Below are 26722 nucleotides of genomic sequence, written 5' to 3' on the forward strand. Positions count from 1 at the left end.
CCCGACGGGGCTCATTGTCTTGTTGAATTATGCAGAAATGGGCAGCGTTTAGGTCATGTAATTGATTCTGTTGGAAAGGGGAGAAATTGTGCTTTACAATGGTATTGACATTACAGTTGATCTGGAATTATTGTGTTTTTGGGGCGCTAAAATAAGGTCAATTGTACGGACTAAGGCGATGTACAAAAGTGAGTGAGTTTACGTTAACAAGATGTGGCACCAGCTAGCTGTGATGTTTGTGAATCGAAATTAGCGGCTAGCTAATGTTTCATGTACATTTCTCTGTTTGAGAGTGATAGAACTGTCATGGCACTCGGCTGTAACACTATCAGCTGTAATGGTACTTGGCAGTATAGTTGCCTCACCTTTTTGAGACTTCCAAGTTATTATTACTGAAGCAATGTTAGCTAGCTAGCTAACATTATATAGCTTGGTAGAGACATGACAAGCATGTGCACTAGCTAGGTTTTGTGACATACACTAGCAATCTAGCTAGCTAGATATAATGTGACATGTGTGATATAATAATGGCTCCACCACAATCCACTCCAAGGAAAGTGTTACCGCTGCCTGCTTTATCAAGCATTGGAATGGCATCCAGCACCACACTGTCAGATAGGTGACAACACATGCTTCATTTCAACATGAGAATAGCTAAATATCGTTTTCCTGTTCCATTCAATGATGGTTATTGGTTAGCCTGATCTTTCTTGAGTGTGCATCATTTACGGTTGGTTTCTGTGTTTTTGTGTCCCTCTCTTTGTGCCTGCCTTATTTGAGTAGCCTATGTGGCGGTGTATATATGGTACTGTCATGTCTCTCGCTCTAGTATTCAGCACTTGGAGTATAACTGACTGTCTTTCTCTAAAGGAGGGATGAGTTTCTGGAGGAGCCTGTAGTGTTTGAGCTAGATAGGAGCACCATTGAGGCAGTGGGCCTTTAAACAGTTAGTTCAGATGAAATCTATAGAGGTCTTTACACAGCTAGATCCATTGATACACCTATGCTGCTTCATCTTACCCAGTCCACCAGTGAGCCATAGCTCTATTCAAATATATTGTTGGCCTCTTTACCCTCCTCTAATCCTCCCATCCCTGTGTTCTTGGGGCTCTACCTGCCTCTAGGGGTGTGTATTATTGTAACGCTTGTCGTCTGGGGAAGGAGAGGAGGGCCAAAGCGCAGCGTGGTAAGTGTTCATCTTATTTAATGAAAATTGAACACGAAATAACAAACAACAAAGAAACAACCAAAACAGTTCTGTCTGGTGCAGACACACAAAGACTTAAAACAACCACCCACAAAGCACAATTGAAAACAGGCTACCTAAATATGGTTCTCAATCAGGGACAACGATTGACAGCTGCCTCTGATTGAGAACTATACCAGGCCAAACACAGAAATAGAAAATCATAGACAAACTAACATAGACAACACACCCAACTCACGCCATGACCATACTAAAACAAAAACAAAGGAACTAAGGTCAGAACGTGACAATTATGTCTGGGCTGGCACACATCTTTTATTTCTCGTTAGGTGGCAAGTGACACAAGGTTCTGGATCATAGGTGTTTTTGATCTTGTTAAATTCCAAGTTTCTGTTTTAGCCATTTATCAGTTAAAACCAGTTGCGACGAGCAAACCCGTATTCGGGAGCATAATCATAGCCTCAAATGCATTAGCATAACGCAACGGACATAAATACCCCTAGAAACTTTTCCTATTCATGAAAATCGCAAATGAAATGAAATAAATATATTCAAACACAAGCTTAGCCTTTTGTTAACAACACTGTCATCTCAGATTTTCAAAATATGCGTTACAGCCAACGCTAGACAAGCATTTGTGTAAGTTTATCATGGCATAATGCTATGCTAGGCTCTGCTGGCAGCAGGCAACATTTTCACAAAAATAAGAAAAGCAACCAAATTAAATCATTTACCTTTGAAGAACTTCAGATGCTTTCACTCAGGAGACTCCCAGTTAGATAGCAAATGTTCCTTTTTTCCAAAAATATTATTTTTTGTAGGCGAAAAAGCTCCCGTTTCTTCACCGTGCTTGGCTGAGAAATCGACCGAAAAATGCTACAACTATAACGCCAAACTTTTTTCAAAATTAGCTACATAATATCGACAGAACCACAGCAAACGTTGTTTAGGATCCATTCTCAAGGGGTTTTTAACAAATATATTCGATAATATATCCGTCGAGGCAGTTGGTTTCTCATAAGAAGCGATTGGAAAAATGGCTACCTCAGTATTTTACGCAAGGTTTTCTGCGGGAGACACCATGTGACCACATGCCATATATGGTCCCTTACAGCCATTCTTCAAGGGAAATGCCTAAAAAGACGTCACAAGGCTGTAGACACCTTGGGGAAAACGTGGAAAACGTAAGCTCATTCGTAGCTCATTCACAGCCATATAAGGAGTCATTGGCATGAGGCGGTTTCAAAAAATGCGTCACTTCCTGGTTGGATTTTTATCTGGGTTTCGCCTGTAACATCAGTTCTGTGGCACTCACAGACAATATCTTTGCAGTTTTGGAAATGTCAGAGTGGCTTCTTTCCAAAGCAGTCAATTATATGCATAGTCGAGCATCTTTTCGTGACAAAATATCTTGTTTAAAACGGGAACGTTTTTCATCCAGAAATTAAAATAGCGCCCCCTAAATCCAACTGTTTTTGGAACCTAAGGGTTAACTTGTGTTTGATCATGTTCACATTGAATCTTAACTCCTTAAAGTTGGAATCAGCTAGTCGTCTGCGACCCTGAGGTCGCACCTCTTCTTTTGTTATTTCATTTTTACAAAACCCAACACTTACCTCTTTTTCTCACTTCTCTTTTCGGGTCGAGTTGATTCAGATCCAATACTAATGATGATGATACTTGTTCAGTAGAACATTTCTGAATATGTTGTCCCTTCTACCACAACTGTTTATCTACAACTAGCTAGCAGCTGACTACTCTACTGTTTACATTCTACCTCTTTAACGCACGCTCATGCACGCTCATTTCAGTTGAAGGCATTCAGTTGTGCAACTGGTTAGGTATCCCCATTTCCCTTATGCCCAAGTATTCTCTCTCGCATCTTTGCTCTCTCCCACTCACAACCATAGATTGAATATATAAACAACACAAGAAGCGCGGGAAGCCTGGGGTCATGGACGACTTGCTGATTACCACTTTAAATATGTAATTGAGTTAATTTGTCCAGGGTACAGTGCCTTGCAAAAGTATTCATCCCCCTTGGCGTTTTTCCTATTTTGTTGCATTACAACCTGTAATTTAAATATATTTTTATTTGGATTTCATGCAATGGACATACACAAAATAGTTTTTTTTAAATTACTTGTTTCAAAAAATCAGAAAAGTGGTGTGTGCTTATGTATTCACCCCCTTTGCTATGAAGCCCCTAAATAAGATCTGGTGCAACCAATTACCTTCAGAATTCACATAATTAATAAAATGAAGTCCACCTGTGTGCAATCTAAGTGTCACATGATCTGTCACATGATCTCATTATATTTTCACCTGTTCTGAAAGGCCCCTGAGTCTGCAACACCACCACAGCACACCAACATCAAAACCTCATCCCAACTGTAAACTATGGTAGAGGGACCATCATGGTTTGGGGCTTCTTTGCCTCCTCAGGGCCTGGAGAGCTCGCTATCATTAACAGCAAAATGAATTCCCAAGTTAATCAAGATGTTTTGCAGGAGAATGTAAGTCTGTCCACCAATTGAAGCTCAACAGAAGTTAGGTGATGCAACAGGACAACAACCCAAAAGGCAGAAATAAATCAACAACAGAATGGCTTCAACAGAAGAAAATACGCCTTCTGGAGTGGCCCAGTCAGTCCTGACCTCAACCCGACTGAGATGCTGTGGCATGACCTCAAGAGACCAGTTCACACCAGACATCCCAAGAATATTGTGGAACTGAAACCGTTTTGTGAAGAGGAATGGTTCAAAATTCCTCCTGACCGTTTTGCAGGTCTGATCCTTAACTAAAGAAAACAGTTGGTTGAGATTATTGCTGCCAACGGTTCACATACTTTTCCCACCCTGCACTGTGAATGTTTACACGGTGTGTTCAATAAAGACATGAAAAATTATAATTGTGTGTTATTTTAAGCAGACTGTGTTTGTCTATTGTTGTGACTTAAATGAAGATCAGATTTTTTTTATTACCAATTTATGCAGAAATCCAGGTGATTCTAAAGGGTTCACATACTTTTTCTTGGCACTGTAGCCTATTATCAGTAAGGCTGAATGTGATATTTCTCTCCACACTCCACTAAAGGTATTTCTCATATGTATGGTCAAGGTTTACTATTAATTCAAAGCCAATTCAAAAACAAATATCTAGTGCAAATTGAACAAACTAGATCATGTTTCTATTGAATGTAATATGTTCATATGTTAATTATTAAAGAAAATATGTATTTTTGTTAAATATATAGGCTTTTTTTTAACATAATACAAACCTGTGTGTCAGCCATTCTTTCACCGAGGAGAGCAAAAATCCTCTCCTCATCCTAATGTCTGTCTCTCTGCTGCCTTCCTCTGCCTGTCCATCCTCTGCCCATGGCTCCTCCTTTACCGTTGCCTCTTGCCCTGCTAGTCTGATTGCCATCAACATTGTCCAACACAACCTGCGCATACATTAAATCACGTTAGATGTCCTGCTATGTGAGATCCTTTCTTACAAGCATTGGCTATTACAAAACAATTTGACACAGCTGAGTCACGTGTACCCCCTCTCTGGCCTCTAGGTCATCAGGCTTTTGATTTTCCCGCACACCTGTCACCATCATCTCACACACCTGTCACCATCATCTCACACACCTGTCACCATCATCTCACACACCTGTCACCATCATCTCACACACCTGTCACCATCATCTCACACACCTGTCACCATCATCTCGTGAATCTGCGCCTCATGACACTCACCTGGACTACATCACCTCCTTGATTACCTTCCCTATATCTATTTCTATATATAGCTACAGTTGCAATAGTGTCAAACTAGCTGTGGTTTATCAAACGTTAGCAAGGCTAGCAAAGGAACTGACAGAACACATCACAGAAAGTTGACAAATTGAAAGTACAACGTTGCGATATGGTTTAACGTTATATTTCACCTCATCACCCGACATTGTGTGTCCAGTGGTTAGCTAGTAGACTGCTGCTTTTGCTGTAGCCGTATGAAATGGCTGGCTAGCTATGTCTATGTAAACAAATCCACACGTTTTAGAATGAAAGGGAGAGACCGTGCAAAGGGGGAGTGACTCTAGGCTTTTTGATAAAGGGGTCAGGGGAGGAAAGGGGGAGAATTGTTTTAAAATAGCCTGTTGTAATTCGCCAAGCTTCCACAACGTGGGAGAAAAATAAGGATATCTCCTTTAAAATCACACTTTATATATACATTCTGGTAGTTTAAAAACATGTAGAGCAGTCCAATACAATATTTGTGGTAGGAGTGGATTTGCACATTTAGTTGATGTCTCAATCTATCATTGGTACAGATGACAACCTGAAAAAGCTGTTTTGGACATCTGCATTCAGCTCTTATAGCATCTCATGGATGTTCCCTGTCTAAGACAGGTATTTTTCACAATTTCTATCTGTCACAAAGATGGATCGTCCTCTCTTTCTGCCTACAAATTTAGTTGAAATGCTTGTGGGAGCGAGGGCCACAGGTGTCTGGCGTCAGTATTGACAGCAGTCACAACAAGGCCAGATGTCCTATTACAGGGTCTCTCTGCAGACCTGGGGAAACAAATGTCCCAGTGTGATTTCTGTATTGCCAGATATTTGATTTTATGAATCTCTCTGGACACGATGTGTCATGTATGAACTGGTGTTTTCCCTGGTCCATCTGTCCCAAATGGTGAACCTTAATGGACCCCTGTATCTGCTTTAAAATGGTGGGCACATATGTACACCTTGTATAACATGTAATCCCACTCTCTGTGAATGATCTATTGTCTTCCTCTTAAACTGTTCTATCATATGATGAAGATCCTATAGCCCATAAAGCTTGCCATATTTCTATCAAGCCTAACACTGGTGTTATTTTCTGCTCCCTCTCTAGTAGGCAGTGAGTGAGTGAATGGCCCATACACATTCCTCAATGTGGTGTAGTTGGGGGGGGGTGAGTGAAAGGCTTGTTGTTTAGATGAAAGAGAGTCAGGTTCATCTGATGGGGTACTGTACGTCTTCTCAGCAGTTTATTAGCATCCCTGTCATCACTCAGTGTGAGAGAGAAGACTCGGAGAACGAGAGAGCGAGAGATTCCTCAACTCATTCAGCATGTGAAATGTCTGTCCCTGATTGCGTGGTGTTTTCTGAGACTCTGATGGCCACAGCCGTCTCTTCCCAAGGCCAAGGTGTGTTAAAGGATGAGGGCCACCCCTGAGCTGTCTGCTCTGCAGGCATGGTGGGGGAGCACCAGTGTCGTACAGGTTAGTACAGCACGTTAGCGTAGCAGTGGCGCAACCCACCGAGTCAAATAAAGTGCTAACACAAACAACAGCTGCGGAACGAAATAGCGCACAGCTTCTTATCTCTGCTTACTCCATAATGCATGCCTAACAAGACAAATGTCCTCTTGTTGTGCCATGCATTATTTATACAGTACATTCTCCACTATTTATAAATGACAGCTGAGCATCTGTGAAGTAATCACCTGAAGGGGGTGGCTGATGAACAGTGTAGTAAACCAGGAAGGAAGGGGTAAGCATCTCTGAATAATGGATGCTTCAATCAGCTTCTTCTCAAAGTCCTCATGATTCTGTGAAAACTGTAGCCTCGACTGAACTCTAATCCTTTCACCTTGAAGCAGGAAGTCATTATATGTCTCACGGCCAGAAGAATAGTATCAGGGTTTTTGAGAGGGAGAGGAGGGCTGCTGGAAGGATGAAGGGAGAATACTTTCCCAGAATCGTATCAAATAAACCTTTTAAGAAATTCATGAGGACTTGGAGTCTTCAAGTCTTGAAGAAATATTTGCATTGATCAAGGCTTTATATCCATATCAGCCCCCTGTTTTCACACACTGCGGTCCAAGGTCTCGCTGGCTTAGCGTCTAATTCCTGCTCGCCTGTTAGCGTTCCCAAACACTGGCTCCCATCGCTAATGAAACTCCCAAGACCTGCCTTCTGCTCGCATGCTGGATTAGGACGCTGAATCAACAAAAGGCAAAAACAAATGAAATAGAGAGCAAAAAAAATGTTTCTTTATCCCTGCCTTGCTCTGAGCGCTAATGTAAACTGCCATCCCTTCCGCTAGCCTGTTAGCATAAACCGTAACCATAAAATGAGACTAAACGTAGCAGCAATACAGTGGAGTGTATTTAGCTTAGCCACAGTGGTAGTCTCCCTCCACATCACCTTTCTCTGCTTTGAGTCCCATGCAATAGATGCTAAGCAACATCTTAAGCACACTATGCATTGTTAATCCCTCAGCTTTGATTTGGCTGCCATCTGTAGTCTCAGTGGTATTACGAGGTATGCCAAGAAGGCCAGGCTCCCACAGGAGGCCTTACTACTTAGTGTAACCTTAGCATCCTGGATGCAGACTGATAGAATTTCAGTGGGAGTGCCAACAACCCTGTAAAAGCACCAGGCAATACATCTCTTAAAATCTCCAATATCTCCCAGAGGAAACAAACTACACAAGGAGGGGAAATAAACGGTGATAGACCAGCCAATTGTTCAAGGGTCAAAGACTTTGGCAGAGTATCCGACCTGGGAAATGTCAAACTAAGTCAATGTATTTAAAAGGCCTAGTGTATTTAGTTTGACATGTCTCAAGTTTCAGACTTTGCTGAAGATGTTAAGATGACAAACAGGCCACTTGAGTGCTTCTTCGAAATGGGACAGAACTCTCCTGTGAAAGGAGGAGTAAAAACGATTCTGAAATTCAATTACAGTAAGACATCGGTTTGACAATGGGAGCATTTATTTAAGGTCATATTGGTTAATTAAATGTGGGTCTATTCAGACAAATGTGTGAACCCCAAAAATGTACCCCTCTGCCAATTCCCACTTTATTTCAACAAGAGGATGATGAAATAACAATGGACTTGCAGAGACAATTAGAAGTGGCTGAGAAGATACAGTGCCTTCAGAAAGTATTCATACCTCTGACTTATTTCACATTTTGCTGTGTCACAGGCTGAATTCAAAATGGCTGAAATCCATTTTTTCTCACCCATCTACATACAATACCCCATAATGACAATGTGAAAACATGTTTTTAGACATGTTTAGAAATGTACTGAAAATTCAATATATACATTTCTAATTTACATAACTGTTCACACCCCTGAGTCAATACTTTATGGACGCATTGGCAGCGATTACAGCTGTGTCTTTTGGGGTAAGTCTCTAAGAACGTTGCACACCTGGATTGCACAATATTTGCACAATTCTTCAAGAACCGTCAAGTTTATTGTTGGTCATTGCTAGACAGCCATTTTCAAGTCTTGATTGTGGCGGTCAGGTCATCTGATGCAGCATTACATCACGTTCCTTCCTGGTCAAATAGCCCGTACACGGCCTGGAGGTGTGTTGAGTCATTGTCCTGTTGAAAAACAAATGATATTCCCACTAAGCGCAAAGAAGATGGGATGGCATATCTCTGCATAATGCTGTGGTAGCCATGCTGGTTAAGTGTGCCTCTAAATCACCAGCAATGCACCCGCACACCATCACACCTTCTAAGCAATGCTTCACGGTGTGAACCACACATGCGGAGATCATCCGTTCACCTACTCTGCATCTCACAAAGAGACAAAAATCTCAAATTTGGACTCATCAGACCAAAGGACAGATTTCCACCTGTCTAATGTCCATTGATTGTGTTTTTTGGCCCAAGCAAGTCTCTTCTTTGACCAAGAAGGCCTGATTCACACAGTCGATGTTGAGATGTGTCATGAACTTATCCTCTGTAGAAGAGGTAACTCTGGGTCTTTTCCTGTGGTGGTCCTCATGAGACCCAGTTTCATTACAGCTCTTGGTGTTTTTTGCGACTGCACTTAAAGAAACTTTCAAAGTTCTTGACATTTTTTAGGATTGACTGACCATGTCTTAAAGTATTGTTGGACTGTCATTTTTCTTTACTTAATTTAGATATTTTTGCGATAATAGGAACTTGGTATTTTACCAAATAGGGCTATTTTCTGTATACCACCCCTACCTTTTCACAACACAACTGATTGTCTAAAACGCATAGAGAAGGAAAGAAATTCCACAAATGAACTTTTAACAAAGCACAATTGTTAATTGAAATGCATTACAGGTGACTTTCTCATGAAGCTGGTTGAGAGAATGCCAAGTGTGTGCAAAGCTGTCATCAAGGCAAAGGGTAGCTACGTTGAAGAATCTCAAACGTAAATTATATTTTCATTTGTTTAACACTTTTTTGGTTATTACATGATTCCATATGTGTTATTCCATAGTTTTGATGACTTCACTATTATTCTACAATGTAGAAAATAGTTGTTGTTTTTTTAAAGAAAAACCCTTGAATGAGTAGGTATGTCCAAACCTTTGACTGATACTGTAAGTCAAAACTGTAACTTGACCATTCAGGAACATTCAATGTTATCTTGGTAAGCAACTCTAGTGTACATTTGACCTTATGTTTTTGGTTATTGTCCTGCTGAAAACTGAATTTGTCTCCCAGTGTATGTTGGAAAGCAGACTGAACCAAATTTGTGATACATTACAGCCTTATTCTAAAATGGATTTAAAAAATTGATAGAGTTTATTTAATCTTCCTTCGCTAGATTCTAACTCATCTTGCTTTGGCTAGCATTAGTTGTTGATCTTGTTGCTGTTGTGATGTGCTTACCTGAGGGAGAGAGAGCATACCTTTTTCATCATTGTTTGATTAATAGCACTGCAAAGTTCCAAAATGCAAGAGGACTCAAATGAACTCAAATTGTATTTGTCACATTTTTCAAATACAACAACCGTGAAATGCTTATTTTACAAGTCCTTAAACCAACAATGCAGTTCAAGAAATAGAGTTAAGAAAATATTTGCTAAATAAACAGGTACAAAATAAAATAAAAAAGATCACAATAAAATAACAATGTGGAGTCTATATACAGGGGGTACCTGTACCGAGTCAATGTGGAGGCTATATACAGGGGGTACCGGTACCGAGTCAATGTGGAGGCTATATACAGGGGGTACCTGTACCGAGTCAATGTGGAGGCTATATACAGGGGGTACTGGTACAGAGTCAATGTGGAGGCTTTATACAGGGGGTACCTGTACCGAGTCAATGTGGAGGCTATATACAGGGGGTTCCTGTACCGAGTCAATGTGGAGGCTATATACAGGGGGTACCTGTACCGAGTCAATGTGGAGGCTATATACAGGGGGTACCTGTACCGAGTCAATGTGGAGGCTATATACAGGGGGTACCTGTACCGAGTCAATGTGGAGGCTATATACAGGGGGTACCTGTACCGAGTCTATGTGGAGGCTTTATACAGGGGGTACCTGTACCGAGTCAATGTGGAGGCTATATACAGGGGGTACCTGTACCGAGTCAATGTGGAGGCTATATACAGGGGGTACCTGTACCGAGTCAATGTGGAGGCTATATACAGGGGGTACCTGTACCGAGTCAATGTGGAGGCTATATACAGGGGGTACCTGTACCGAGTCAATGTGGAGGCTATATACAGGGGTACCGGTACCGAGTCAATGTGGAGGCTATATACAGGGGGTACCTGTACCGAGTCAATGTGGAGGCTATATACAGGGGGTACCGGTACCGAGTCAATGTGGAGGCTATATACAAGGGGTACCTGTACCGAGTCAATGTGGAGGCTATATACAGGGGGTACCTGTACCGAGTCTATGTGGAGGCTATATACAGGGGGTACCTGTACCGAGTCAATGTGGAGGCTTTATACAGGGGGTACCTGTACCGAGTCAATGTGGAGGCTATATACAGGGTGTTACGGTACAGAGTCAATGTGGAGGCTATATACAGGGGGTACCTGTACCGAGTCTATGTGGAGGCTTTATACAGGGGGTACCTGTACCGAGTCAATGTGGAGGCTATATACAGGGGGTACCTGTACCGAGTCAATGTGGAGGCTATATACAGGGGGTACCTGTACCGAGTCAATGTGGAGGCTATATACAGGGGGTACCTGTACCGAGTCAATGTGGAGGCTATATACAGGGGGTACCTGTACCGAGTCAGTGTGGAGGCTATATACAGGGGTACCTGTACCGAGTCAATGTGGAGGCTATATACAGGGGGTACCTGTACCGAGTCAGTGTGGAGGCTATATACAGGGGGTACCGGTACCGAGTCAATGTGGAAGCTATATACAGGGGGTACCGGTACCGAGTCAATGTGTAGGCTATATACAGGGGGTACCGGTACCGAGTCAATGTGGAGGCTATATACAGGGGTACCGGTACCGAGTCAATGTGGAGGCTATATACAGGGGGTACCTGTACCGAGTCGATGTGGAGGCTTTATACAGGGGGTACCTGTCCGAGTCAATGTGGAGGCTATATACAGGGGGTACCTGTACCGAGTCAATGTGGAGGCTTTATACAGGGGGTACCTGTACCGAGTCAATGTGGAGGCTATATACAGGGGGTACCTGTACCGAGTCAATGTGGAGGCTATATACAGGGGGTACCTGTACCGAGTCAATGTGGAGGCTATATACAGGGGTTACCTGTACCGAGTCAATGTGGAGGCTATATACAGGGGTACCTGTACCGAGTCAATGTGGAGGCTATATACAGGGGTACCTGTACCGAGTCAATGTGGAGGCTATATACAGGGGTTACCTATACCGAGTCAATGTGGAGGCTATATACAGGGGTTACCTATACCGAGTCAATGTGGAGGCTATATACAGGGGTTACCTGTACCGAGTCAATGTGGAGGCTATATACAGGGGGTTCCTGTACCGAGTCAATGTGGAGGCTATATACAGGGGTTACCTATACCGAGTCAATGTGGAGGCTATATACAGGGGTTACCTATACCGAGTCTATGTGGAGGCTATATACAGGGGTTACCTGTACCGAGTCAATGTGGAGGCTATATACAGGGGTACCTGTACCGAGTCTATGTGGAGGCTATATACAGGGGTACCTGTACCGAGTCAATGTGCGGGGGTACAGGTTAGTCCAGGTCATTTGTAAATAAAGTGACTACAGTATGCATAGATAATAAACAGTAAGTAGCAGCAGTGTAAAACAAAGCAGGGGTTAATTTATGAATTATTCAGCTGTCTTATGGCTTGGGTGTAGAAGCTGTTAAGGAGTGTTTTGGAACCTAGACTTGGCACTCCGGTACCGCTTGCCGTGCGGTACTAGAGAAAACCGTCTATGACTTGGGTAACTGAATTCTTTGCCAATTTTTGGGGGCCTTCCTCTGACACCGCCTAGTGTAGAGATTCTGGATGGCAGGACGTTTGGCCCCAGTGATGTACTGGGCCGTACGCACTACCCTCTGTATCGTCTCACGGTCAGATGCTGAGCAGTTGCCATACCAGGCAGTGATGCAACCGGTCAGGATGCCCTCGATGGTGCAGCTGTATAACTTTTTGAGGATCTGGGGACCCATGCCAAATCTTTTCAGTCCCTGAGTGGGAAATGGTGTTGTTGTGTCCTCTTCATGACTGACTTGGTGTGTTTGGACCATGATAGTTTGTTGGTGATGTGGACACAAAAGAACTTAAAACTCTCGACCCACTCCACTACAGCCCCGTCGACGTTAATGGAGGACTGTTCAGCCCTCCTATTCCTGTAGTCCACGATCAGTTCCTTTATCTTGCGCACATTGAGGGAGAGGTTTTTGTTCTGGCACCACACTGCCAGGTTATAAGCTGTTTCATTGTTGTTGGTGATCAGGCCTAACACTGTTGTGTCATCAGCAAACTTAATGACGGTGTTGGAGTCGTGTTTGGCCATGCATTTGTGGGTGAACAGGGAGTGCAGGAGGGGACTAAGCAAGCACCCCTGAGGATCAGCGTGGCAGATGTGTTGTTGCCCACCCTTACCACATGGTTGTGGCCCATCAGGAAGTTCAGGATCCAGTTGCAGAGGGAGGTGTTTCGTCCCAGGGTCCTTAGCTTAGTGATGAGCTTGAAGGGCACTATGATGTTGAACCCTGAGCTGTAGTCAATGAACAGCATTCTCACATAGGTGTTCCTTTTGTCCAGGTGGGAAAGTGTATTGTGGAGTGCAATTGAGATTGCGTCATCTGTGGATCTGTTGGGGCGGTATGTGAATTGGAGTGGTCTAGGGTTTCCGGGATGATGGTGTTGATGTGAGCCATGACCTGCCTTTCAAAGCACTTCATGGCTACTGACGTGAGTGCTACGGGGCGGTAGTCATTTAGGCAGGTTAACTTCGCTTTCTTGGGCACAGGGACTGTGGTGGTCTGCTTGAAACATGTAGGTATTACAGACTTGGTCAGGGAGAGGTTGAAAATGTCAGTGAAGACACTTGCCAGTTGGTCCGTGCATGCTCTGAGAACACGTCCTTGTAATCCGTCTGGCCCCGTGTCCTTGTGAATGTTGACCTGTTTAAAGGTCTTGCTCACATTGGCTACGGAGAGCATGATCACACATTCATCTGAAACAGCTGGTGCACTCCTGCATGCTTCAATATTGCTTGCCTCGACGCAAGCATAAAAAGCTCACGGCTGGGTTTCCCTTTGTAGTCCATAATAGTTTGCAAGCTCTCCCGTGGTATTGACATATTTGCAGATGTCCATTCAAGTTTATTTGGTGAATTTTGGTGAATGCGTTCTCATGATCGAATGTCGTGCTCGTGCAACTGCCTGTAAACACACAGTACAGTTAAAAGTGAATGATGGCAGGCCTGTGTGGCAAATAACTTGTTTGTATAAAGGCCTACTCTAGCTCTGATTGGCTATGGTGCTCCGGTCTGTGTAGACTCTGGTCCTGGATGAGACAGATGTTTTTATTCGATTTTATTTACTGCTGTGTCTATTAAATGTCCAAATGCACGGACGTTATATTGCTATAGACTGCTCACAAATGCCTTGGTATACGTAATTGCCAAACATTCTAAGAATTTATGAAAATCTGAACACCATATCTATGTGCTAGCTTGTCATATTCTTCTTGGGGGTGTATATGAACAGATTTTAATAAGATTTAATGTTGCTAAAATGCTGTCAATTCTTCTTTAAGGCGAGGCATCACACCTTAATGGGGTCTTTTTCCCCCCTGATTCATATCACAATGGCCTTTTGCCAGTTGAATATAGACACCAATATAAGGCCGTTTGTATTTCAACTTTTCTGAAATATTGTATAAAAATATGCAGTGAGGCAATATCTTATTAAATATGTGCATATTTGCATATACTGCAATTCGATTCTTCTAGTCACTGGATGAAGTTAGCCTAAATATTTTGGTTTCATTTTGTTAAGATACTCCAGGACCAGACTTGTAATAGAGCAGATTTTTGGATATATATTTTTTATTTTTCTATCTGTAAAATACTGAACTGCATTTTTATCTCATATTTCCAAAGAAAATGTTATCTAGAATAAACATTAAAGAACATATCAACAATTCCCTCTATACAGTATCTAAGAATAACCACACAAAATGTGGTGAATGCAAAAGCTCAGAAACGTTTGTTCTGTCTTGTTTATACAATTTGCAATAATTCATGATAAGTTTAGCTAATTCGTAAGTCATTTTTCATTATGTTCCTTCAGTGTGTGAACATTATGAAGTGTGATAATATGGTGACTCTCTCTCTCTCTCTTCTCTCTCTCTCTCTCTCTCTCTCTCTCTCTGTCTCTCTCAGTGGCCATCATGCTGAAGGATGACTACTTTGTGCGTGGTGCAGGCCTGCCGGGGCGTTTTAGGGCTGAGAAGGTGGAGTTCCACTGGGGCCAGAGTAATGGATCAGATGGCTCTGAACACAGCATCAACGGCAGGAGGTTCCCAGTGGAGGTGAGAGGGAGGGGTCTGCCCCCACATCTGGGTAGGGGAGATGGTTGGGGGGGGGGGGGGTCTCTGGGGTCGTCTGGGGAGATAGAGGGGATTATACGACGAGGTAAACAAAATTGATAGGAAATATGGGAGGCGAGGATTCTAGAAAACCCCAGTGTATGAATGAGGACCAGTGGGGGTAGGAGACAGCCTCCTGTCAAGATGGGGTAGGGTAGAGGGTGGTCCGTATTGATCTGACAGGACATAATGTGGAGCAGCTTAGAGACAGCTTTAAGATCCAGTAAAAAATCGCAAGTGATCCCTAAACCCGGCGACCAAGTGTGTCGTGTCCCTTGGATGGCAAAATGTCACTCTTTCTTCTGTTCAGTTTCATCGGAACCTCAGCAGCCTCTGCTGTCCTTAGCCAACAGATGAATATCATTTGACATTTGGAGGATTTGGCTGGTATTGGCAGTTTGAAATTATTTCAATTTTATGTTGTCATTTTTGGGATGTTTTATTCCTCCAATAAAGTTGATGCACTGTGTAAAAGGCCTAAAAATTAATACAAAGCCTTGGAAATTCATGCTGCATCTTATTGCATTTACATTTCCATGTCCCACGCATTGCAAAACTGATCGATGAAAAGCCAAAGTCCCTCTTCTGTTATACTGATGGGTTCTTGAATGATTCAATATGTATGATTTGTGGTGTAGTCCACTCTGTTGATGTCAGTCCTGATGCAGAATAGAATGTCCTAGTCCAATAGGCGTGTGACTCAGTTCTGTGAGAGTGTTACTGTGGTGAATGCAAATGAGTGCTTCCAGCTCTCCCTGCTCATGTCCTTATCTGTAGAGAGAGAGAGAGAGAGAGAGAGAGCGAGAGAGAGAGTGAGAGAGAGAGAGAGAGAGAGGATACAGAGCTAAGGTTGAGGGAAGTAGAACGTACTGTGGAAAAAGTGCATAATTAATACACGGTCAAGGAGAGCGATTGTGTCTAAGAGGTCATTAAAGATGTCAGTGGCAGGGCAGAGTGTGGGTATGTGCATGCTTTGTCCGACCGTGCATGCCTGTGTGTGTTCCTGTGTGTAATTGTGTGTGCGTGGGCACCCCGTTGCCGTCATGCTTTGCTGTGCTAGTCATTATATGTTTCCAGCTAATGGTACATTACCTTTGTATGTCACAGGTGCTGTGCTGACCTGTATTACAGAAGAGTGCTCTGCTTTTCTTTTGGCAGGAAAACAGCAGTGATAATATACACTTTCATGACAGCCAATGTTGGTTTTGTTGAATTGTTTTGAAGGCAGAAGATTAAAAGTGACTGTTTTTTTAGTCACTACAATGGATATTAATTCACAGGTAGACAGTGGCTTGGTAGCCAAATGTGTACTCAACACACCGAGGCACACCGGGTCTCTCGCAATCATATGTAGATGTAGCAAAAGATTTCTTCATGAATGGAAATTGCCAATGACAAGGTTTAGTCTGGGAAATACCCTACACCCTAGGTGGATGTGCAGAGACATTACTTTAAAATGTGGGTCTCATTAAATTGGTTAGCGCTAAATTTCTGCTTCTCCCTCTTGAGCTGACCTGAATTCAGTCGCTCTGGTTTTCCTCACTGTGGTTGTACAGCCTGGGATCAAGTATAGCGTTTGATGGACAAAGGCTCAAACTTTGGTTACTTTAAAAAAAATGATCATAGTAATGTGCCCTTATATACTTAGCCCATTTTAAATGATCCATTTTGATCCTCATTATGTACAACCCAGTATTTTCTTCAATGTCACTGGCCATTTAGAACATTACAATAATACTAATCCCATTTTCCAATGCCTTGAGAGCGAGAGAGAGAGAGAGAGAGAGAGACAGAGAGAGAGAGACAGAGAGAGAGGGAGAGAGAGAGAACCCTTACACAGGGTCCTCAATAGCAAGGGGAAAGACACTCCACCTGCAACAGGGAAAAGCAACCCCATTGACATTGACTAATGATAAATAGAAGTACTTGTAGCTGATTATACGCATCTGTTGTGAGCCGCTTTCTTCCACTTCCGCTTCTTAACCCTTCTCTTTTTCCCTATGTGAAGCCAACAGCTCTCACATAGCCTCAGTGTGTGTGTGTGTGTGTGTGTGTGTGTGTGTGTGTGTGTGTGTGTGTGTGTGTGTGTGTGTGTGTGTGTGTGTGTGTGTGTGTGTGTGTGTGTGTGTGTGTGTGTGTGTGTGTGTGTGTGTGTGTGTGTGTGTGTCTGTTTGTGTGTGTGTGTCTGTGTGTGTGTGTGTGTGTGTGTGGGCACTTTCTAGTCTCGGCTTTTGTTATTGGTCCTTTAAGTAGCACTCTATCCAATGGAATGAGAGATAAGCTGGGCGTAAAAGGCATGTAAGCTCCGGCCTCTTTTAAGGAAGGTTAATCAAAGACTGGAGAAAAATAGCAAAACAGCATTGTTACATGTTTGTGAGGTCATTGTTGTTGTTCCACTCTCAGATAGTATAATATGTGTCAAGGAGAGAAAGGGCTATAAAGAATGAAAGTAAAAGAACACAAGAAAGAAAAGCCCACGAGGTGCTAGTGTGGTTAGTGCTAACAGAAGGACAGACTGCAGCCTGTACTGTAGCTATGGCCTGATGTCCTTGGTGACTGTCACGAGAAGGCCCTGGTCTGAGGCTGAGCCCACTCCTATGAATACTCATGAGGCCACTGCTGTCAACAGCAAAATGCTGCTCTCATTTCGTTAAGTCCTCTTGATAAATAATTTATGATTTACAAGCCTTGCCATTCAGTAATTGTTCTCTAATAAGCTCCTTCAATGGCGTGATTAAGTGGGGGCCTGCTCCCTTCCTACCTGCTGTTTTAACTGTGAAACACTGGTTAACATGCGAAACAAAACCAGGCAGGAATGAAGCACAGCTTTCCATCTACTGTACCATTCAAAAGTTTGGACACACCTACTCATTCAAGGGTTTTTCTTACTATTTTTCTACATTGTAGAATAATTGTGAAGACATCAAGACTATGAAATAACACATATGGAATCATGTAGTAACCAAAAAAGTGTTAAACAAATCAATGTATATTTTATATTTGAAATTCTTCAAAGTAGCCACCCTTTGACTTGATGACAGCTTTGCACACTCTTGGTATTCTCTCAAACAGCTTCATGAGGTGGCAGGGTAGCCTAGTGGTTAGAGCGTTGGACTGGTAACCGAAAGGTTGCAAGTTCAAATCCCCGAGCTGACAAGTTACAAATCTGACGTTCTGCCCCTGAACAGGCAGTTAACCCACTGTTCCTAGGCCGTCATTGAAAATAAGAATTTGTTCTTTACTGACTTGCCTAGTAAAATAAAGGTAAAATAAATAAAAAATAAAAAAAAACAAATGAGGTAGTCACCTGGAATGCATTTCAATTAACAGGTGGGCCTTGTTAAAATATATTTTATGGAATTTATTTCCTTCTTAATGCGTTCGAGCCAATCAGTTGTGTTGTGACAAGGTATTGTATTGTATTGTATTTATTATGGATCCCCATTAGCTGCAACTACTCTTCCTGGGATCCAGCAAAATTAAGGCAGTTTATACAATTTTAAAAACATTACAATTCATTCACAGATTCCACAACACACTGTGTTCCCTCAGACCCCTACTCCACCACTACCACATATCTACAGTACTAAATCCTTGTGTACGTGTGTGTACAGTGCGTATGTTATTGTGTGTGTGTGTGTATAGTGCGTATGTTATTGTGTGTGTGTGTGTGTGTGTGTGTGTGTGTGTGTGTGTGTGTGTGTGTGTGTGTGTGTGTGTGTGTGTGTGTGTGTGTGTGTGTGTGTGTGTGTGTGTGTGTGTGTGTGTGTGTGTGTATGCAGGTGTCTGTGCTGCTTCACAGTCCCCACTGTTCCATAAGATGTTTTTTAATCTGTTTTTTAAATCTAATTTTACTGCTTACGTGAGTTACTTGATGTGGAATAGAGTTCCATGTAGTCATGCTCTATGTAGCACTGTGCTTCTTCCATAGTCTGTTAGAGACCTCTTGTGGCATGTCTTGTGGGGTGTGCATGGGTTTCCTAGCTGTGTGCCAGTAGTTCAAACAGACACCTCGGTGCATTCAACATGTCAATATCTCTCACATACACAAGTAGTGATGAAGTCAATCTCTCTTCCACTTTGAGCCAGAAGAGATTGACATGCATATTATTAATATTAGCTCTCTGTGTACATCTGAGGGCCAGCCGTGCTGCCCTGTTCTTAACCATTTCCAAATTTCCTAAGCCTTTTTTGTGGCACCTGACCACACGACTGAACAGTAGTCCAGGTGCGACAAAACTAGGGCCTGTAGGACCTGCCTTGTTGACAGTGCTGTTAAGAAGGTAGAAACTAGGGCCTGTAGGACCTGCATTGTTGACAGTGCTGTTAAGAAGGTAGAACCTAGGGCCTGTAGGACCTACCTTGTTGACAGTGCTGTTAAGAAGGTAGAAATTATGGCCTGTAGGACCTGCCTTGTTGACAGTGCTGTTAAGAAGGTAGAAACTAGGGCCTGTAGTACCTTCCTTGTTGACAGTGCTGTTAAGAAGGTAGAAATTAGGGCCTGTAGGACCTGCCTTGTTGACAGTGCTGTTAAGAAGGTAGAAACTAGGGCCTGTAGGACCTTCCTTGTTGACAGTGCTGTTAAGAAGGTAGAAACTAGGGCCTGTAGGACCTGCCTTGTTGACAGTGCTGTTAAGAAGGTAGAAACTAGGGCCTGTAGGACCTGCCTTGTTGACAGTACTGTTAAGAAGTTAGAGCAGCGCCTTATCATGGACGTACAGTACTTCTCCCCATCTTAACTACTGTTGTATCAGTATGTAACTCCAAGCAGTTTAGTCACCTCAACTTGCTCAATTACCACATTATTTATTACAAGATTTAGTTGAGGTTTAGGGTTGAGTGAATGATTTGTCCCAAATACAATGCTTTTAGTTTTAGAAATATTTAGGACTAACTTATTCCTTGCCACCCACTCTGAAACTAACTGCAACCCTTTGTTAAGTGTTGCAGTCATTTCAGTCACTGTAGTAGTTGACATGTATAGTGTTGAGTCATCTGCATGCATAGACACTCTGGCTTTCCTCAAAGCCAGTGGCAATTCATTAGTAAAGATTGAAAAAAGCAAGGGGCCTACTAGACAGCTGCCTTGGGGAATTCCTGTTTCTAACTGGATTATGTTGGAGAGGCTTCCATTAAACAACACCCTATGTGTTCTGTTAGATAGGTAACTCTTTATCCACAATATAGCAGGGAATGTAGCCATAACACATACGTTTTGCCAGCAGCAGACTATGTTCGATAATGTCAAAAGCCCCACTCAAGTCTAACATGACAGCCCCCACAATCTTTTTATCATCAATTTCTCTCAGCCAATCAGTCATTTGTGTAAGCGCTGTGCTAGTTGATGTCCTTCCCTATAAGCATGCTGAAAGTTTGTTGTCAATTTGTTTACTGTAAAATAGCATTGTATCTGGTCAAACACTATTTTCTTCCAAAAGTTTACTCAGCGTTGGTTACAGTCAGCTATTTGAGCCAGTAAAGTGGGCTTTAATATTCTTAGGTAGCGGAATGACTTTTGCTTCCCAAGAAGGAGAGGTAGGGGTGTATACAGAAGACAGCCTTATTTGGTAAAATACCAATTCCATTTTACGGGAAGAACAGCTCAAATAAGCAAAGAGAAACGAAACTCCATCATCACTTCCATCATCACTTGAAGACATGAAGGTCAGTCAATCCGGAAAATTTCAAGAACTTTGAAAGTTTCCTCAAATGCAGTCGCAAAAACCATCAAGAGCTTTGATGAAACTGGCTCTCATGAGGACCGCTACAGGAAAGGAAGACCCAGAGTTACCTCTGCTGCAGAGGATGAGTTCATTAGAGTTACCAGCCTCAAATATTGCAGCCCAAATAAATGCTTCACAGACATCAACTGCTCAGAGAAGACTGTGTGAATCAGGCCTTCTAATTGCTACAAAGAAACCACTACTAAAGGACACCACTAAGAAGAAGAGGGAAAAAAACGAGGAATGGACATTAGACCCTTGGAAATCTGTCCTTTGGTCGGATGAGTCCAAATTTGAGATTGTGTCTTTGTGAGATGCAGAGTCGGTGAACGGATGATCTCTCCACATGTGTGGTTCCCACCGTAAATCATGGAGGAGGAGATGTGATGGTGTGATGGTGCTTTGCTGGTAACAGTCTGTGATTTATTTAGAATTTAAGGTACACTTAAACAGCATGACAACCACAGCATTCTGCAGCGAAATGCCAGTCCATCTATTTTACGCTTAGTGGGACTACCACTTGTTTTTCAACAGGACAATGACCCAACACACCTCCGGGCTGTGTAAGGGCTATTTGACCAAGAAGGAGAGTGATGGAATGCTGCATCAAATTACCTATCCTCCCCAATCACCCAACCCAATCATCCAACCCAATTGAGATGGTTTGAAGTGAGTTGGACCGCAACGTGAAGGAAAAGCAGCCAGCAAGTGCTCAGCATATCTGGGAACTTCTTCAAGACTGTTGGAAAAGCATTCCAGGTGAAGCTGGTTGAGAGAGTGTACAAAGCTGTCATCAAGGCAAAGGGTGGCTACTTTGAAGAATCTAAAATATATTTTGATTTGTTTAACCCTTTTTTGGTTACTACATGATTCTATATGTGTTACAGTGCCTTGCGAAAGTATTCGGCCCCCTTGAACTTTGCGACCTTTTGCCACAATTCAGGCTTCAAACATAAAGATATAAAACTGTATTTTTTTGTGAATAATCAACAACAAGTGGGACACAATCATGAAGTGGAACGACATTTATTGGATATTTCAAACTTTTTTAACAAATCAAAAACTGAAAAATTGGGCGTTGTCTGGGGTTGTTTGTAGTTATGGGATTGTGGTTACAGTAGTACTCTAGGTAAGTCTATGATTGCCTAGAGTGGTTCCCAATCAGAGGCAGGTGTTTACCCCAAGGAGCGGACTCCCGGCCGCCACCTAAATCCATAGGGGTGTGCGTCTGTCCACGGTGGCGGCTCTGGCGCTGGACGTGGACCCCATTCCAACATAGTCTCTGTCCACCTCCTTCGCGTCCCTTGATTGGCGACCCTCGCCGCCGACCCAGGCCTACTAACCCCAACAAAGGGCCCACCTGGACTGAGGGGTGCCTAACGACTGAGGAAGTTGGGGACCGAGGGGGAGCTCGGGACTGAGGGGGAGCTCAGGCAGGTTGATGGATCTGGCAGATCCTGGCTGGCTGGTGGTTCCGGAAGATCCTGGCTGACTGGTGGTTCCGACAGATCTTGGCTGACTGGTGGTTCCGACAGATCCTGGCTGACTGGCAGGTCTGGCGGCTCCTGGCTGACTGGTGGCTCCTGGCAGCACTGGCGGCTCCTGGCAGCACTGGCGGCGCTGGGCAGACAGGCGGCGCTGGGCAGACGGGTGGCTCAGGCGGCGCTGGGCAGACGGGCGGCTCAGGCGGCGCTGGGCAGACGGGCGGCTCAGGCGGCGCTGGGCAGACGGGCGGCTCAGGCGGCGCTGGGCAGACGGGCGGCTCAGGCGGCGCTGGGCAGACGGGCGGCTCAGGCGGCGCCTGGCAGACGGGCGGCGCAGGCGGCGCTGGGCAGACGGGCGGCTCAGGGGGCGCTGGGCAGACGGGTGGCTCAGGGGGCGCTGGGCAGACGGGCGGCTCTGATGGTGCTGGGCAGACGGGCGGCTCAGGCGGCGCTGGGCAGACGGGCGGCTCAGGCGGCGCTGGGCAGACGGGCGGCTCAGGCGGCGCCTGGCAGACGGGCGGCGCAGGCGGCGCTGGGCAGACGGGCGGCTCAGGCGGCGCCTGGCAGACGGGCGGCGCAGGCGGCGCTGGGCAGACGGGCGGCTCAGGGGGCGCTGGGCAGACGGGTGGCTCAGGGGGCGCTGGGCAGACGGGCGGCTCTGATGGTGCTGTGCAGACGGGAAGCTCCGGCAACGCTGGAGAGGAAATCTCTGGCAGCGCTGGACTGAGGAGCTCTGGCGCCTCTGGAATGAGGGGCTCTGGCGCCTCTGGACTGAGGGGCTCTGGCACCTCTGGACTGAGGGGCGGGAGCTCTGTCAGCGCCGGACAGGCGGGAGACTCCGGCAGCGCTGGAGAGGAGTAAGGCTCTGGCGCCTCTGGACTGAGGGGCGCTGGCGCCTCTGGACTGAGTGGCGCTGGCGCCTCTGGACTGAGGGGCGCTGGCGCCTCTGGACTGAGGGGCGGAAACTCTGGTAGCGCCGGACAGGCGGGAGCACCTGTGTTGATGGGACGGAGAGACAGCCTGGTGCGGGGTGCACCGGGCTGGGGACACGCACCTCAGGGCGAATGCCTTGCATACTATGCCAAATCAACTGCTCTCTTTCTTCACACTCCCCCAATTCTATTAACACCTCCTCGAGTGTCTCCTCATCTCCCATCCGTTCACTCTCCTCCATTCTGTCCAATAACTCAGCCCTCAGCTTCGCCGATAGCTCCGATAACACCCATGGCTCCTTACGGTAAACAGGGGGAGTTGGCTCAGGTCTGGCTCCTGACTCTGCCACACTCTCCCTGTGCCTCCCCCCCAAGACATTTTTGGGGCTGCCTCTCGGGCTTCCAGCCGCTCTGCCGTGCTAGCTCCTCATAATGCCGCCTCTCTGCTTTCGCTGCCTCCAGCTCGTCTTTGGGGCGGCAATATTCCCCTGGCTCTGCCCAGGGTCCTTTCCCGTCAAGGATCTCCTCCCAAGTCCATTTCTCCAAATAGTGCAGCCTCTCCCACTGCTGCTGCTGCTGCTGCTGCTGCTGCTTTTGCTGCTACTGCTGCTGTTGCTGTTGCTGCTGCACCTGTCGCTTCTCCTGCTGTTGCTGCTGCTTTTGCTGCTTCTGTTGCTGTTGCTGCTGCACCTGTCGCTTCTCCTGCTGTTGCTGCTGCTTTTGCTGCTTCTGTTGCTGTTGCTGCTGCACCTGTCGCTTCTCCTGCTGTTGCTGCTGCTTTTGCTGCTTCTGTTGCTGTTGCTGCTGCACCTGTCGCTTCTCCTGCTGTTGCTGCTGCTTTTGCTGCTTCTGTTGCTGTTGCTGCTGCACCTGTCGCTTCTCCTGCTGTTGCTGCTGCTTTTGCTGCTTCTGTTGCTGTTGCTGCTGCACCTGTCGCTTCTCCTGCTGTTGCTGCTGCCTCTGTTTACCACGCCGCTTGGTCCTTGGTTGGTGGGTGATTCTGTAACGTTTTCTTCTGGTGAAAGAGAGGCGGACCAAAATGCAGCTTGGTTATTTTTGTACATCTTTAATAAAGATGAAAATACAACAATCTACAAAGAAACGTGAAAAACCGAAACAGTCCTATCTGGTGCCACAAACACAAAGACAGGAACAATCACCTACAAGAGACCTAAAGAATATGGCTGCCTAAATATGGTTCCCAATCAGAGACAACGATAAACACCTGCCTCTGATTGGGAACCACTCTATGCAACCATAGACTTACCTAGAGTACTACTCTAACCACAATCCCATAACTACAAACAACCACAGACAAAACAAACCACATAAATCCCCATGTCACACCCTGGCCTAACCAAAATAATAACGAAAACACAGAATACTAAGGCCAGGGCGTGACAGTACTGAACAACACTCATATCTGATGCAACTATCACATCCCTACCCTCAGTCCCTGAATGGATTCCACAAATATGTGGCTTCATAAATAAATTATGCATGGAGTTAGAGGCCTTCAGGGTTCAAATAGTTGGACCTGTTCCAAAATGGACCTGGCTATCACATCTGGACCCGATATGCATACATTTATTATTAAAATATAGAGACCTGTGGACAACTAGACCCGTTACATATAGACCTGGTCAGATCCAGATCCATTCCAATCCAAGTGAGAGAGGAGAACAAAATTTATTTTTTAAGCTAGGAGCTGATAAAAACACAAACAGGAGGAGGTAGAGCGAGGTGATGCTCTGGCAGGGGAAATGCTGTGTGTTTAGGCTGCTGTGAGTGTGAGCGAGTGACACGGAACAGGGAGGGAGGGAGGGAGGGAGGGAGGAGGGAGGGAGGGAGGGAGGGAGGGAGGGAGGGAGGGAGGGAGGGAGGGAGGGAGGGAGGGAGGGAGGGAGGGAGGGAGGAGGGAGGGAGGGACTGGAGACAGCAACCAACCAAGCCGACTCGTGCTATACTAGACTATAGCTGCCATAGCTAGGTTATTTATCATACAATATGATGACGTAGTACCTGTCTTGACAGCATCAAACCGGGAGAAGCTAGTTAAGCTAGCTAGCTAGGCTAATAGAGGCTGAATGCACTTTCTCGTCCTACACAGTTACAAAACAACAACTATTCCATTCAGAATATAAAGTAGCAGCCTACCTATTAACTCTTGATCATTGTAGCCTATCTTTCTTTAACTGATGAGATATCTCCTAACTTTTGCCCCTCGCAGAGTTTCTATGACTGTAGCCTATTGTTTCTTTGATGACTTATGATTGGCCAACAATAAAAACAAGCTACACGTGCTACTTTTGTGAAAAGCAAAGAGCAGCAGCATAAATGATACAATTTCTCAATCTCTCTGTCTCTCTCTCTACTGCAACAGTCGCATTCAAAACTAGGTTCAACACAATGTCAGAATGACCTCACATTAAGTTATTACAGTATCTTTCATTGCAGGGACAGCTCTCTGTTCAGAGAGGAAGTCCTCCAACTCTAATATCACACATCTGCTCCCGTGTTGTAAGGTGGTTAGAGGAGAGTGTTCCATTCCCTGTTGGCACCTTGGAGCAAGTGTTTTCACTGCTATCTCAGTCTCACTGAGGTGCTAAGCTTTCCATTCTATCCAGCCTAACCTGGCCTAGCCTCTTCCTCCTTTTCCCACCCTCCTCCTCTTCCTCCTTGCTCCTCCTCCTCCCCAGGCTGGTCATGATAAACAAGAGGAAGGAGGGATGAGGGGATGAGTCTGTGGGCCCCAGATCCAGATGTGATAGTCTTTACCCACCTGCTTAGATAAAACAGCCACTAAATTAACACACAATGTGTGGCAAGGGAGGTGAAAGGCACACACACATACACACACACACACACACACACACACACACTCTGATACACACACACACTATGGTGCTGAAAGTATCAAAGAGAAGAGATTTTCTTTCCGTCTAACCTTTTCACAGTGGGGAAAACAGAAAGTGCTATCCTGGTCTAAATTACCTTGGGCCCGATTCCGACCTGAGTTAAGCACGCATAAATAGAACTTATTTATCTTTTTATGTACTTTTCTCTCTGTGTATTCTGACCTTGAACTTAAGCATGAGCATGGTGTGCTATTCACCTTTTATTCCCCTCTTCTCTCATCCAACTCTGTTTGCTTGAAGCTCACCAGCACTGTAAGACAATGGAACACTACAAATCTAGATCCTGCTAAGGTAATGCTAACATGTAGGGATAGATATTGATCGGTACGCTGGTTCTATTTTCAGTGCCCGTGGATACTCTGAACACATTTAGTGTAACCTTGCCAGAATGCCCACGCTTCAGTTATGCTAGAACCCTTCCACGTCTTGGCAACACAGAAGCCTATGATACTGCGCATGGCTATATAATTACTAAGATTTGTTTGTGTGTTTAGGTGTGCGCGTGTGTGCGCAGTCTGGTGTGCAGTCTATGCCAGGCTTCGGGAGTGGCAATCTGCTGTCTGTGTAATGTCCAGTCAGAGGAAATGAGTGACATGGCAATAAAAAC

At 44.7% G+C, this 26722-nt stretch overlaps 1 protein-coding gene across 2 annotated transcripts in view; it reads left to right on the plus strand.

Annotated features, from left to right (window-relative positions):
• The window catches only part of LOC135542072 (receptor-type tyrosine-protein phosphatase gamma-like), a 292645-nt gene that overhangs the window by 195419 nt on the left and 70504 nt on the right, over nt 1-26722 (plus strand). For both annotated transcript variants that reach the window (XM_064968704.1, XM_064968703.1), the window contains exon 4: nt 14853-15001. In XM_064968704.1, the coding sequence (XP_064824776.1) occupies nt 14853-15001 (149 nt within the window). The remainder of the gene's footprint in view (nt 1-14852; nt 15002-26722) is intronic.

This window comes from Oncorhynchus masou, chromosome 6 (genome assembly GCF_036934945.1).
Source record: "Oncorhynchus masou masou isolate Uvic2021 chromosome 6, UVic_Omas_1.1, whole genome shotgun sequence".
NCBI classification, from domain to species: domain Eukaryota; kingdom Metazoa; phylum Chordata; class Actinopteri; order Salmoniformes; family Salmonidae; genus Oncorhynchus; species Oncorhynchus masou.